The sequence below is a fragment of the Triticum urartu genome, chromosome 3 (genome assembly GCF_003073215.2).
Source record: "Triticum urartu cultivar G1812 chromosome 3, Tu2.1, whole genome shotgun sequence".
Taxonomy (NCBI): Eukaryota; Viridiplantae; Streptophyta; class Magnoliopsida; order Poales; family Poaceae; genus Triticum; species Triticum urartu.
In genome coordinates this window covers 165,881,759-165,894,146 of record NC_053024.1, presented here as the reverse complement: position 1 = coordinate 165,894,146, position 12,388 = coordinate 165,881,759, and the positions used below count along the sequence as shown (strand labels likewise).

At 44.3% G+C, this 12,388-nt stretch overlaps 1 protein-coding gene across 1 annotated transcript; it reads right to left on the bottom strand.

The window, feature by feature from the left end:
- Positions 1-527: 527 nt before the first annotated feature.
- Positions 528-1,552, bottom strand: LOC125548224 (protein SPEAR1-like). Its single transcript, XM_048711886.1, has 2 exons — positions 1,201-1,552; positions 528-1,106 (listed from the first exon to the last, which is right to left on the bottom strand). Exons 1-2 carry the CDS (start codon positions 1,474-1,476, stop codon positions 849-851), a joined length of 534 nt encoding a protein of 177 aa, XP_048567843.1. The 5' UTR covers positions 1,477-1,552; the 3' UTR covers positions 528-848.
- Positions 1,553-12,388: the final 10,836 nt, after the last annotated feature.

Genomic DNA, 12,388 nt, shown 5'->3' with positions numbered 1-12,388 from the left:
TGTCTTATTAACTTACACGTCTCTTAGGATAGTCGAGTTCCTTGCAAATATGTAGTCGTGCAGATGCATCGAGTGTAGGGAGTAGCTCGTTGGGGATGGCACTCACGTCTAACTCGACTAGATTAATTTGAAGTTATAAACATTCTCTTATGCCAGCTCGGTTCAACGACAGGTGTGTCGTGTGCTGGCCGAGCCTATCACCTTGAGATTGAGCACGTTCGGACGTGTTGTGATGATACCTTGGTCATAGTCGGCAAGGACGAGAATGAGGATAAGCGACGACACGAGTGGGACGATTTTTTAATAAAGAATATGGATCTGTTGAAAGGAGGGTATTGAACTATGCTTATGGAGCCAGGGGCATGAGATATTTTTTCTCCCGATACAACGGACAGACATGTTTGCTGGTAAGAAAAGAAAAGAAGGAAAAGAGTGATGGACCTAAGTACAGGCACATCACAGCCATATAGGCCGCTTAAATTCCCCCGTCTGAAATCAATTTGAAAGTACTACGCAACACATGTATGTAAAGCTTCCTCTACAAACTGGTAACCATTTCAATTAATAAGGTGTTAAACAAGATTTACATGCATGTATCGGTCGCGCGTGGCAGCGTACGTTTATCAGTCATCCCACAGTTCCAGAACGAAAGCATCAGCCATTCCGTCAGCAAATTAAGCAGCAGCTAACTCTGGCACCGCCAGTTTGATAGCTAATCGATCAATCTAATTCTAAGCCCCTCCTCTGATCCTCTCCCTCTCTCCCGCATGGCGCTTCGCCCATGCATGCACGGACACATGATTAATTAGAGTAGACACTTCGATCTATCGAGCTCACCGTGGCGTCTCCTACAGCCTCAGCTCCAGATCTAGCTCTTCCGTGCTTCCGGCGCCGCCGCGGCCGCTGGACTCGTGGCTGTGGCGCATCCAGTAGTCGTACTCGTGAGGCGTCTGCTGCTGCCTCTGTCCTGACGACGACGAGTCATGGACGACGAAGAGCGGCGACGTCGACGGCGGCCGGCTGGAGCTGTTAGGCAGCAGGTTCTCCGCGTAGTACTGGCTGTACTGCACGTCAGCGATCCTCCGGTCCATCGCCTCAAAGCAACCCTGAGAAACCACGCGCGCGCACAAAGGTAAGCTTAAGCTACGCATACATGTCATCTGATGCATGCAGCATTTCGATTTTCAAGTAGGTACTTACAGCTAGATAGGGCTGGAAAGACGATGCGGCGCCGGCCGTCGGGACTGCGGCGTACGGCACCTGCTGCGGCGGAGGCGGCGGAGGCAGGCCGGAGCGGTACGCGGCGATCATCTGGTTCTGCATCCGGATCTTCTCCAGCTGCGCGACGCCGAGCCCGCGCTGCGGCTGCTTGGCGGCCTTCATCTCCGCCGCCTTCTTCCCGCCGCGCCTCCCCGCCCTGCCGGCGCCAGCCTCCAAGCACATCTCGCCGGCTCCGTCGACGCTGCTGCTCCCCATATAGTATCACCCGCGTGCTATGCAACAATGCGTTTATATACACCGACGATGGCGACTCACCAACAGCGACAGCCAGCAGGGCGCGCATATATATACAAGTAGGAGTCCATGAGGGCGCCATTGATTATTGGTGATCCATCGTCGACGGGGCGCTAGCTGGACGAGATCCTTGGAAAGATTCAGGCCGATCTGCCGCGGCGATTTTCTAAGCCACATCTCCAGCTTCCAAGAACGATCGCCCTCGCCAAGTAGGACGTGACTTTTCCCCCCTTGATCGCGCGATCGTGTCCATTAAAATTAAAATACCGAGCCTGGATGTCTTTCCCTCCGCGGAGATTTTAAATTGGATCCACCCGGCTCACATGTCAGTGGCTGTATATGAAGATCTGGTGGGAGATGGCCACTCGTGGAGCTCCTGGCCAACAGGGGTTGTGGACAATATGATAGTGCCCACGCGTTGGGTGAGGGTGTTTTAAAGGGGATCCACGCTTGTCGCGAGCCCTGCAATTTGCGTCGGCATCACTGTCACAGCTAGCTAGCATGCACAAGCATACATGATTCGATCCCATCATGCGCCCGAGTACGCCCAGGCCCAGCCATCTTGGGCTGCTAATCATTAACAAAATCGCCAACTCGTGTAGTTGACGTACTCCGTGACAGCGGAAAGAGCCTCAGCAATATGCATATACAAAACGGGAGGCAGCTGGGAAGCGGAGAAATCGTATCAGGATCATAGCCTGATCTGCACGTAGATTATGCAAGGACTTGAAGATCCGCGGATCAATATATATCCGCAGATGAGTAAGTACTCCTAGATCGATCGATCGATCCGAGTTTAATTAGTTGCCTCCGCCTCGTGAATCGTTGGCGCATTTCGACCGGCGCGTGAGGACTGCATCGGGGTAATCGCAGCCTCGCAGGTTGCATACGTGCGATGCAAGTGATGTGATCTATCCATATCCCGGGGGTGCTTAATGCGTTGAAAAATGAGATCGGAAGGTGCTTAAGCCTAGATCAGTGCAGATTTGGGAGATCCCATATCGTGGGCTTGTGGTTGGTAACTACGCATGGGGATGTGATCTTCCTAGGACATGGGAGATGCGCGCGCGATTCACGCTAGTCTTTCGCGTGCTGTGCAAATTACTGACGTTCAAGAGGTTTGGACGTAGTATCTTTTCTTTTTTTGAGTTGTAGTATATATCTTGGAAGATCCGGTGATCTAACTCACAGATCACATGCAACAATACGCGTGGATATGTGCCTTCATGCTACCTTTTCATTTTTTCTTGTTTAGCTCGGTTTATAGCCCCACGTAGCGATGTTGGTTTCCTTGTGTGAAGATGGCTTGTCTAATTTTCATTTAGAGCATTACATGGAGTATCCTCCAGCGGTTATCATGTCTCGGAAATGAGCTTCCATAGACGCGAGATATATCGCCTTAGAATGGCGGGTGTGGGGAGAGGGGGTGGTTTCCCAGCTCGATTTTTTCAGTGGAATTGCTTTTTTCGCGAATACGCAAAGCTTGCGTATCTTTCATTGATAGAAGGAAATAGAATGGGTACAAAGTTAGGTACAATACATGACACAAATGCAAGAAGGTGCGAACATGCTGCACGGAGCAGAGGAACAAGGGATGCTTGGTCCAGAACAGAGGATACACACAGCTAAACCCACCAAGACCCAACAAGAGAGGCAGACCGAACAAGTAATGGATTTAACATCGGCAAAGTCACCACCAGGGACAACCACAAGCGAACAAGATAGCGCCTTCAAGAAGGAGAACGGCGCCGAGACGCCGGCGCCATCCGATCCGGAGAACCGGACCTAGGGTTTCCCCTGAGCTCGAAGAGGGGCATAGATGGAGGCCATGACAGCGCCTTCAAGAAGGGAAAACAACACCCGTGAGTGACGCCGCTGCTAGCACTGGCTAGCCGAGCAAGGATTTCTCCTTGGCCTGAGTCTAAGATATCCCATAGCCATCGAATATGGACTCTATGATGAGGAAGTCACTGCCGGTCGAAACTGTCACATCAAGAAAGGGTTGGTGGGGTTGCACCTGCCGCCGGAGGATGGCACAGTGCGCCATCGGACACACGAGCATTGGTTCTGGCTCAAGGTGAGGCGTGGAGGTATACGGCGTCGGGGACGCGAGGAGGCAGAGAAAAACCTGCACGGGGTAATCATCGGCAACCGGCGACGCCAGCAAGCTAGGAGCTGGAGGAACGCACATCCCAGCTATCGAGGCCATAGCCAACAGGACATCGACGAGCAGAGTATGCTAGAGGAGAATGCAGCTACTTGGTCATTGGGGCCGGAGCGGCGTCGGCAGAGGCGCCGCAGGCCACGGACACCGGAGAATGCAGGTCCAAGGCCATCAGGGCCGGAACAACGCCGGCAAACTCACTGCAGGGTGCCACTCGTCCACCAAGCCGCCAGGCTGACGCACCGTCAAAGGCAGCCGCCGCTGGGGATGCAACCACCGTAACCTCAACAAGCCACCATGGTGGAGCCGCCACTGCAGCTCGAGGGAGGGAGGAGCACCACCGGAGACGAGGTCCGGCCAATCGAGGCCAGCCCGCACCTGGACACAGAACCGCACCAACCCGAGGCTAACATGGCTGCGCCATAGCGGGGGCAGCGGGGGAGGAGCAGCCAGGATGCCCCATGGCACGCTACCGGACGCCCGCCACTGGACGGCCGCCGGACCGGCAGGGGTAGCAGCCGAAGGGGGGGTGGAGGACGCCGCATATGGTTCTCGGGGACGTGGGGAAGGGGTGGCGCCGCGCGCGGGGAAGTGGATCCGCCCCGCCGCCGCCATCCCGGGGCGCGGCGCGGCTTCGTCGGCCCGCCCTTTGGCGGCGGCGATGCGGGGGCAGGAGGAGGAGAGGCCTTACGGCGGCGGCTGTCAGGGTTTCCCCCGTGTCGCCAGGGGAAGGCGACACGGGGCGGAGGGGGTTTCCGCCGTGGACCCGTTTGGCTCCTTCAGCGGAATTGCAACACGCTAAACAAGGAAGTAGTGCAGTGCAGGTTTTTTAAGAGGGTGTGATGCCAAAGCAAGTCAATGATACAGGGAATAGAAGGAGAGGATTGATGGAATCGATGGATATTGTATTGAGCCTCTCGGGCGGTTTATATAGAGTACAAGGCTTGAACAGCAGGAAGTCTCCCCTAGAGATATGGCTGAAGATAATTACAAATCATAGTCTACCATATACAGGGATATGCCTATATACTCTAACAATTCCTAAATGAATTAATCCGCAATTTTTGAAAGATTACAACCCAATCAGCCTCTGTGGCGTTATTTACAAGGTGGTCTTGAGGTGCATGATAGATTACCACCCAAATAGCCATATTATTACAAGGTGGTCTCAAAGTGCATGGTTAACCAGTTACGCCCTCTCCTTGATGAGATTATTTCTGAAACTCAAAACGCCTTCATTCCAGGGGATGATCATTGATAATGCTATGATCAGTTTCAAGTGTTTTCACAATATTGCATCCATTCCATAGGGAGAATGATCACTGAGAATGCTATGATCGGTTGAAGTGTTTTCATAAGATTGCATTCACTCTAGGGAGGATGATCGCTCTCAAAAAAAATCATAAGATCCATCACACAAGGAACCCTCAGAACACCCATTGCGCCTACAAGCTTCATTCCGCTAAGTTGTACGATCACGTCGACTTGAGATTCCTTGAGTCTTTACTTAGATTGGTTTCTGTGAGAGATGGACTAGATGGGTTGAGGAGTTGTGTGTGCTTGATATGGTACCCCGTTAAATGCAATGGTGAAATTCTTGAAGCTTTCAATCCTTCGAGAGGTCTCAAGTGAAGGAAATATGCCCTAGAGGCAATAATAAAGTTGTTATTTATATTTACTTATATCATGATAAAAGTTTATTATTCATGCTAGAATTGTATTAACCAGAAACTTAGTACATGTTGAATACATAGACAAACAGTATGTCACTAGTATGCCTCTACTTGACTAGCTCGTTGAGTCAATGATGGTTATGTTTCCTAACCATAGACATGAGTTGTCATTTGATTAACGGGATCACATCATTAGAGAATGATGTGATTGATTTGACCCATCCGTTAGCTTAGCACGATGATCGTTTAGTTTACTGCTATTGCTTTCTCCATAACTTATACATGTTCCTATGACTATGAGATCATGCAACTCCCGAATACCGGAGGAACACTTAGTGTGCTATCAAATGTCAAAACATAACTGGGTGACTATAAAGATGATCTACAGGTGTCTCCGATGGTGTTTGTTGAGTTGGCATAGATCGAGATTAGGATTTGTCACTCCGTGTATCGGAGAGGTATCTCTGGGCCCTCTCGATAATGCACATCACTATAAACCTTGCAAGCAATGTTACTAATGAGTTAGTTGTGGGATGATGCATTACGGAACGAGTAAAGAGACTTGCCGGTAACAAGATTGAACTAGGTATTGAGATACCGACGATCGAATCTCGGGCAAGTAACATACCGATGACAAAGGGAACAACGTATGTTGTTGTGCGGTTTGACCGATGAAGATCTTTGTAGAATATGTAGGAACCAATATGAGCATCCAGGTTCCGCTATTGGTTATTGACCAGAGATGAGTCTCGATCATGTCTACATAGTTCTCGAACCAGTAGGGTCCGCACACTTAACGTTCGGTGACGATCGGTATTATGAGTTTATGTGTTTTGATGTACTGGAGGTAGTTCAAAGTCTCGGATATGATCACGTACATGACGAGGAGTCTCGAAATGGTCGAGACATAAAGATTGATATATTGGACGACTATATTCGGACACCGGAAGTGTTCCGGGTGATTTCGGAGAAAACCGGAGTGCCAGAGGGTTACCGGAACCCCCCCCCCCCCCCCGGGGAACTAATGGGCCACATGGGCCTTAGTGGAGAGAGAGATACAGAGAGGGCCAGCCAGGGCAGGCCGCGCGCCCCCTCTAGTCCGAATTGGACTAGGGATGGGGGGACGGCGCCCCCCTTTCCTTCTCCCTCTCCTCCTTCCTTTCCCCCTCCTAGTAGGACTAGGAAAGGGGAGTCCTACTCCTACTAGGAGGACTCCTCTCCTGGCGCGCCCCAAGGGCCGGCCGGCCTTCCCCCTTGCTCCTTTATATACGGGGGCAGGAGGCACCCTAGGACACACAAGTTGATCATTGATCTCTTAGCCGTGTGCGGTGCCCCCCTCCACCATAATCAACCTCGGTTAAATCGTCGTACTGCTTAGGCGAAGCCCTGCGCCGGTAGCTTCATCATCACACCGTCGTGCTGACGAAGCTTTCCCTCGACACTTAGCTGGATCGAGAGTTCGTGGGACGTCACTGAGTCGAAGTGTGCAAATCACGGAGGTGTCGTACTTTCGGTACTAGGATCGGACGGATCATGAAGACGTACGACTACATCAACCGCGCTGTCATAACGCTTCCGCTTACGGTCTACGAGGGTACGTGGACAACACTCTTCCCTCTCATTGCTATGCATCACCATGATAGATCTTGCATGTGCGTAGGAATTTTTTTGAAATTACTGCGTTCCCCAATATCCAGCAGGGCGGCCCTCTCAACCCATACTTGTTTCTCTTCATTCCGATAGCCTAGCGTGTATCCTGGACATGGAACTTGAAGGAGGGAATCTAACCCCTATTAAAGTGGTCAGAAGCGACCTGGGTATCTCCAATAGTCCTTTTGTAGACGATAACCTCCTCTTTTAAGGCTTCAGTCGAGCAGGCTACACTGGTACGGAGACCAGTAGCGCTATTTTGACAAGGCCATGGGTTAAGAGCAGCAAAGTGTTCTATCTTATTCAATGAGTCTTGCCCGGAGCATATCAGTAAGAATCAAGGCCGAACTAAGAGTGGAAGCGAGTACTTTTCAACCAATCATGGATAGATTCACCAAGAGATGTACCAATTGGTCGGAGAAATATATGTATCATACGACCAAAGAAAATCTTATAAAGTTTGTGGTTCAAGCCTTACCCACATATTGTATGGGAGTATTTAAAATGAGTTTAGAGTTTTGTGAGAAGTAAGAACGGCTCATCAGAGAACTCCACTGGGGTTATGAAATGGGTCACCGGAAAGTTCACTGGTTGACCTGGGATCAGATGAAAAAAATCAATAAAGTTTCATCGGTTTTACAGCTCCAGAAAAGTACTTTTCTTCTGTTGTATATTTTACCCTGATTTCCAGCTGCCCGCTAAATTCCTAAGAATTTTCCTCTCCGTGTATTACATACAAATCAGTGAGAAAAGGGCATTAGAATTGAGCAATAATATGAAAAATATCATTGATAAAGAGTAAATTATAATAAGAAATAGTGACGCTAAATGGAGGGCATGTTGCAAGCATATACTCTTGTCGAGGTGTGAAGGCCTAGCTTGCAACGGTGGCTCCTTTCATTGCAAGTGGGAATGGCGGTACGGGATGATGTGAGTTTGGTGGTGCTTTTTACTAAAGTCTCACATGCTTTCGAGTGAAAGCTTCAGGTTTCAAATGCTTCATTTGTACCTGTCAATGATAGTGTTCATGGCATTCCCTTGTTGAAGGCATTGTCCGGAGTTTGTTTGGATTTTTCTTCAGGACGAAAACCCGTGATCTAGTGTCCATGGCTGGATTTGATGACGGCATTAGATGGGTTTTGTTACTTCTTAAAGGTGTCATTGTTGAAGCATCTTTCGCATATCTTAGTTGTTGTCATCAATGGTGGTTGATGTTGATGGTTGTTTCCACATGTTTCAGTTCGCCTTGGGACTTTTGGATTTTGTGTTTTTTGTTTTCTTTCTTTGTGTGTGTGTGTGGGTGGGGGGGGGGGGGGCATGTGTGTGTTGGTGTTGCTTGTGTGCGTACTAGTCATGCAAAGTCTGAGTGCTCATGGCGATTGTATTTTGTAGACACTACATTATGAGTCAATAAAAATGTTCTTTATCGTGAGATTATTCTCTAGATGTGACATTATGAGTGAATAAAAATGTTCTTTATCATGAGGCATGGGTGACGTGCAAATAATATATCTTGCTTCAATACACATGCAATTATCTAGTAATAGAATAACTATGAAAAATATATGGCAAAATAAGTAGTTGGAAAGCCAATCATTTGACATTGGCCCGAGATGCTAAGAAATAAATATTGTTAACAGGACTACTAAGCCTTGTCTGTGACCACTTGGTAGATGGGAGATTCCCCAAAAAATTACAAACCTTATGGAAATATAAGAATATATAATTTCCTGTTGTATGAGTCTTTTAGAGTAAAATGTAAGTAGGAGATGAGATTTTCAAAGACAATTGTACAAATAACCACTTAATACCATTTTTGTCTTCATAACAGTGTGGAGTGCAGATGGAGTTGTCTCTATTACATACTGCCTTCATTCGGATAAACTTGGCATAATTCAAAAAAGGGCAGACTAAGGCATAGCCTAGTGGTGGAAAGGGGTTGATGCTTTCCCACCCACCTAGGTTCAAAGCATGGTACTTGCAATTTGGGTTTGTTGCACCAATTATACTGTAGGGGCCTTCCTTAGTCTTTTTGTCAAAAAACAAAAAAAAGAAAAATCAAATATAAAAGGCTTGTCGCTTATCCCTATATGATGAACTAATCATGAGTAAATGCATGAAACCCTCGCGAGCTTACCAAAAGAAGGGTCCTACATCATGATACGATTAATTTCATGGACTATGGTGTGCTATATAATTATTTTAACTGTTAATTAAGTATGTAAGAAGGTCCACCTAACATTGGTTTTTTAGGTTTTAGTTTTTTCCAACAGCTCCCGAGTAGGACCCACCCAGCGTGACTACCAGCGGAAAAAATATGAAAGATTCTTTCCAAGAGATTTTGGTGGATACTATTTTTTATGAAATAGAGTGAAAAAAATACCGTGTATCATTTAGTCCTATAAAAATCAAACAGTCGTTGTCTGAAAAATGCACAATTATACTCAACCAAATTCCTAGAAGAAACAAAAGGCCCTACGTGCCAATGCTAGACTTTAGGTTAAAAATGCATCCTTCTCAAGCTAGACGAATGGCCCCTATATGATGCATTTTGCATCAACTAGGGCGTGTGGTGCACATGGCGCAGTTAATAGGCCACAGGCCCGGTTCGCTCTTACGTGTTGTTTTCTTCCCCCGCGCGAGGGGTACAACAATATGACTTTACCCCCTTTTTTCTTTGGTTTCTCTCTTGTTTTCATTTAGCTTTTCCGATTTCTAGTGGGGGGGGGGGGGTCATTCGGTTTTTAGCAAACTCAAATATATAAATTTTTAAAAGGGTGAAAATTTTAAACATTTTGTGAATATGTTTAAAAATTTTGCAACAATTTCTTAAACTTTGAAAACATTTTTTGATTTCAAATATATTTTGGAAATTTTTATTAAAAAATACAAACCATAAACATTTTATAAAATTACAAGCATTTTCAGAAAATAAAACAAAACGTGAAAATAATATATGAAAACTATAAAACCTGACAAAGAAAGACACAAACAAGAACATTTTTAGAGGTAACTAAAAAGAACAGGATCAGAACCTTCTGAAAGATTCCCAAAACAGAATCTACGCTAGCCAATTAAAACGCTGGCCCACTCTACTCGCTCCCTTCACTGTGCGAATAGGGCAGCGCTATGTCTTGCTTACTACAAGACCTAGCGTGCTCTTGCGTCAGGCTTCTCACTGAATGCGGCAGTCCAGGCGCGCAGGAGACCACAGTCTCGTTTTTTAATTTATGTTCATCTCTTTTCCTTTTCTTTAATTTTTATTACAGTTCCAAATACTTTAAATAAATATATTAAGAAAAGATCTTTACATAAAAACATCTGAAAAATATCAACCAAATAATTGAAAATTATTAAATGTGTATAAATAAAATATTTCTCATGTTTATAAAATATATATATATATAATATATACAAAAATATACAGTATGTGTGAAAACAGTTGATCATGTATTAAAAAATGTTAATCAAGCATTTGAAAAAATACTAAACAATTATTGGAAAAAATAAACAAGCATTTGAAAACTTTAAATGTGCAGAGAACAAATGTCGACCAAGTAATTTAAAAATGCCAAGCTTGTATTTAAAAAATGTTAATCAAGCATTAGGAAATATAAAAATAAGTACAAAAAATGTTGACCATGCGTACCAAAATATCTTAATCTTGTATTTGAAAATTATAATCAAGTATTTGAAAACAGTTAAAATGTGTTTACAAAAAATGTTGACCATGTAGTCAAAAAATGTTAACCAAGCATTTGGAAAATATTAAATGTGTATAAACTATAAAGAAAACGTGTCTCATGTATATTGTAAAATGTGTACGAAAAAATATCCAATATGTCTGAAAAAATGTGATCATGTATTTAAAAATGGTAATCAAGCATTTGAAAAGCATATGTTAAATAAGTGTTTGAAAATTATTAAATAAACATTTGAAAAATGTTAGATATGTAGAAAAATGTTGACCTTGTCTGGAAAAATGTTAATGTTGTATTAAAAAAATTAGTCAAGCATTAAAAATTTAAAATGTGAATAGAGAATATGCTGACCATGTATTATTTGTTTTTATTAAGCACTTAGAAAATGTTTAAAATGTGGATAGAAAAAAAATTGACCACGTATTAAAAAAATATGTTAAATTTCTATTCAAAAATGTTGAACGTGTATTAGAAAAATGTTATTGACGAATATGAAAAATGAAGAATGAAAACAAAAATAAACAAAGAACACTGTAAGCAAAAGAAACAAACGAGACAAAGTAAAAAACAAAAATCAAAGGAACAAGTGCAAAAAGAATGGAACACGAAAAAGAAAACAATATGAAACCAAAAAAGGGAAAAACAGAAGCATTGAAAGAAAGAATTGAAATAAAATCAGTGAAAACTGAGAAGGATAAAATGAACCAAAGAAATCGTATGAAAAAGAAAGAAACAACAGAATACCTATGAAAACCGAGAAAACCAAGAAAACACAGAGAAACCCAATGGAAAACAAAAAAACCGAAGAAATCCTTGAGAACAAAGAAAACTAAAAGAAAAAATAAAAATAAAATGGAAAAAATAAAAACTGAACGAGAACCATCGGAGGACATGCGACCGATCGAGTAAACAAGAAAGAGCGAACGAAAAAGAACAAAAAATGGGCCGGCCCAGAAACAGTTGAGATGGGAAAACCTTCAGCGAGGCGAGAGCTATTCTCGCTATAAGCGAGATATAGCTGTCGTGGTGCGAATAGCCGAATATTTGACGCACAACAGGGCTGGCCCATTTCCATGGCACTGTAGTTATTACTTACTTGTTGTAAGGACTCGATTACTGTCGAGACTCGGTCACTGTGTCGTTTCTTCGTTGGTTTTTTTGTTTATCTTTAAGACAAAACTCAAAAGTAAGTCTCTTAGAAAGCGAACTATTTTTTAAACTCTGTGAACATTTTTAGAACTTGCGAAATTTAAAATGTGCCCATTTTTAAATTTTGGAACTAGTTCCAAAATTGCAAACATTTTTGAAAATATTGAGAACATTTTTTTAAATAGAATCATTTTTTAAGTATGAATAATTTTTAAATCAAGAACAATTTTGAAATTTTGAGAAGTTCGCGCCTTGCATGGAGGTCAGCGGTGGTTGCATTTGCTGGCAAGTTCCGCTGTGAAGAACTGAAGATTCGGAGGATACACCTTGAGTGTGTGCTCTACAGCATCCGCATATCGCCGTTTCTAGTCTAGGCCGCTATATCCGGTTTTTATTGGAGCACAGGAAGTATTTTATTGCATTAACGGTACTTTACAAAGAGTAGTGTGAAAGGCATCACACTTGACATGGTGATAACATCCCTCACAATACAAGGACTTGCTTCTGAAGAGAGACGACTAAAAGATGTAGGCATG

Excerpts from the sequence above, each read along its gene's own strand:
- LOC125548224 (XM_048711886.1), bottom strand. The coding sequence starts at position 1,476 with ATGGGGAGCAGCAGCGTCGACGGAGCCGGCGAGATGTGCTTGGAGGCT. Across the intron at positions 1,107-1,200 it reads CTTTCCAGCCCTATCTAGCT|GGTTGCTTTGAGGCGATGGA; the intron begins GTAAGTACCTAC and ends GTGGTTTCTCAG.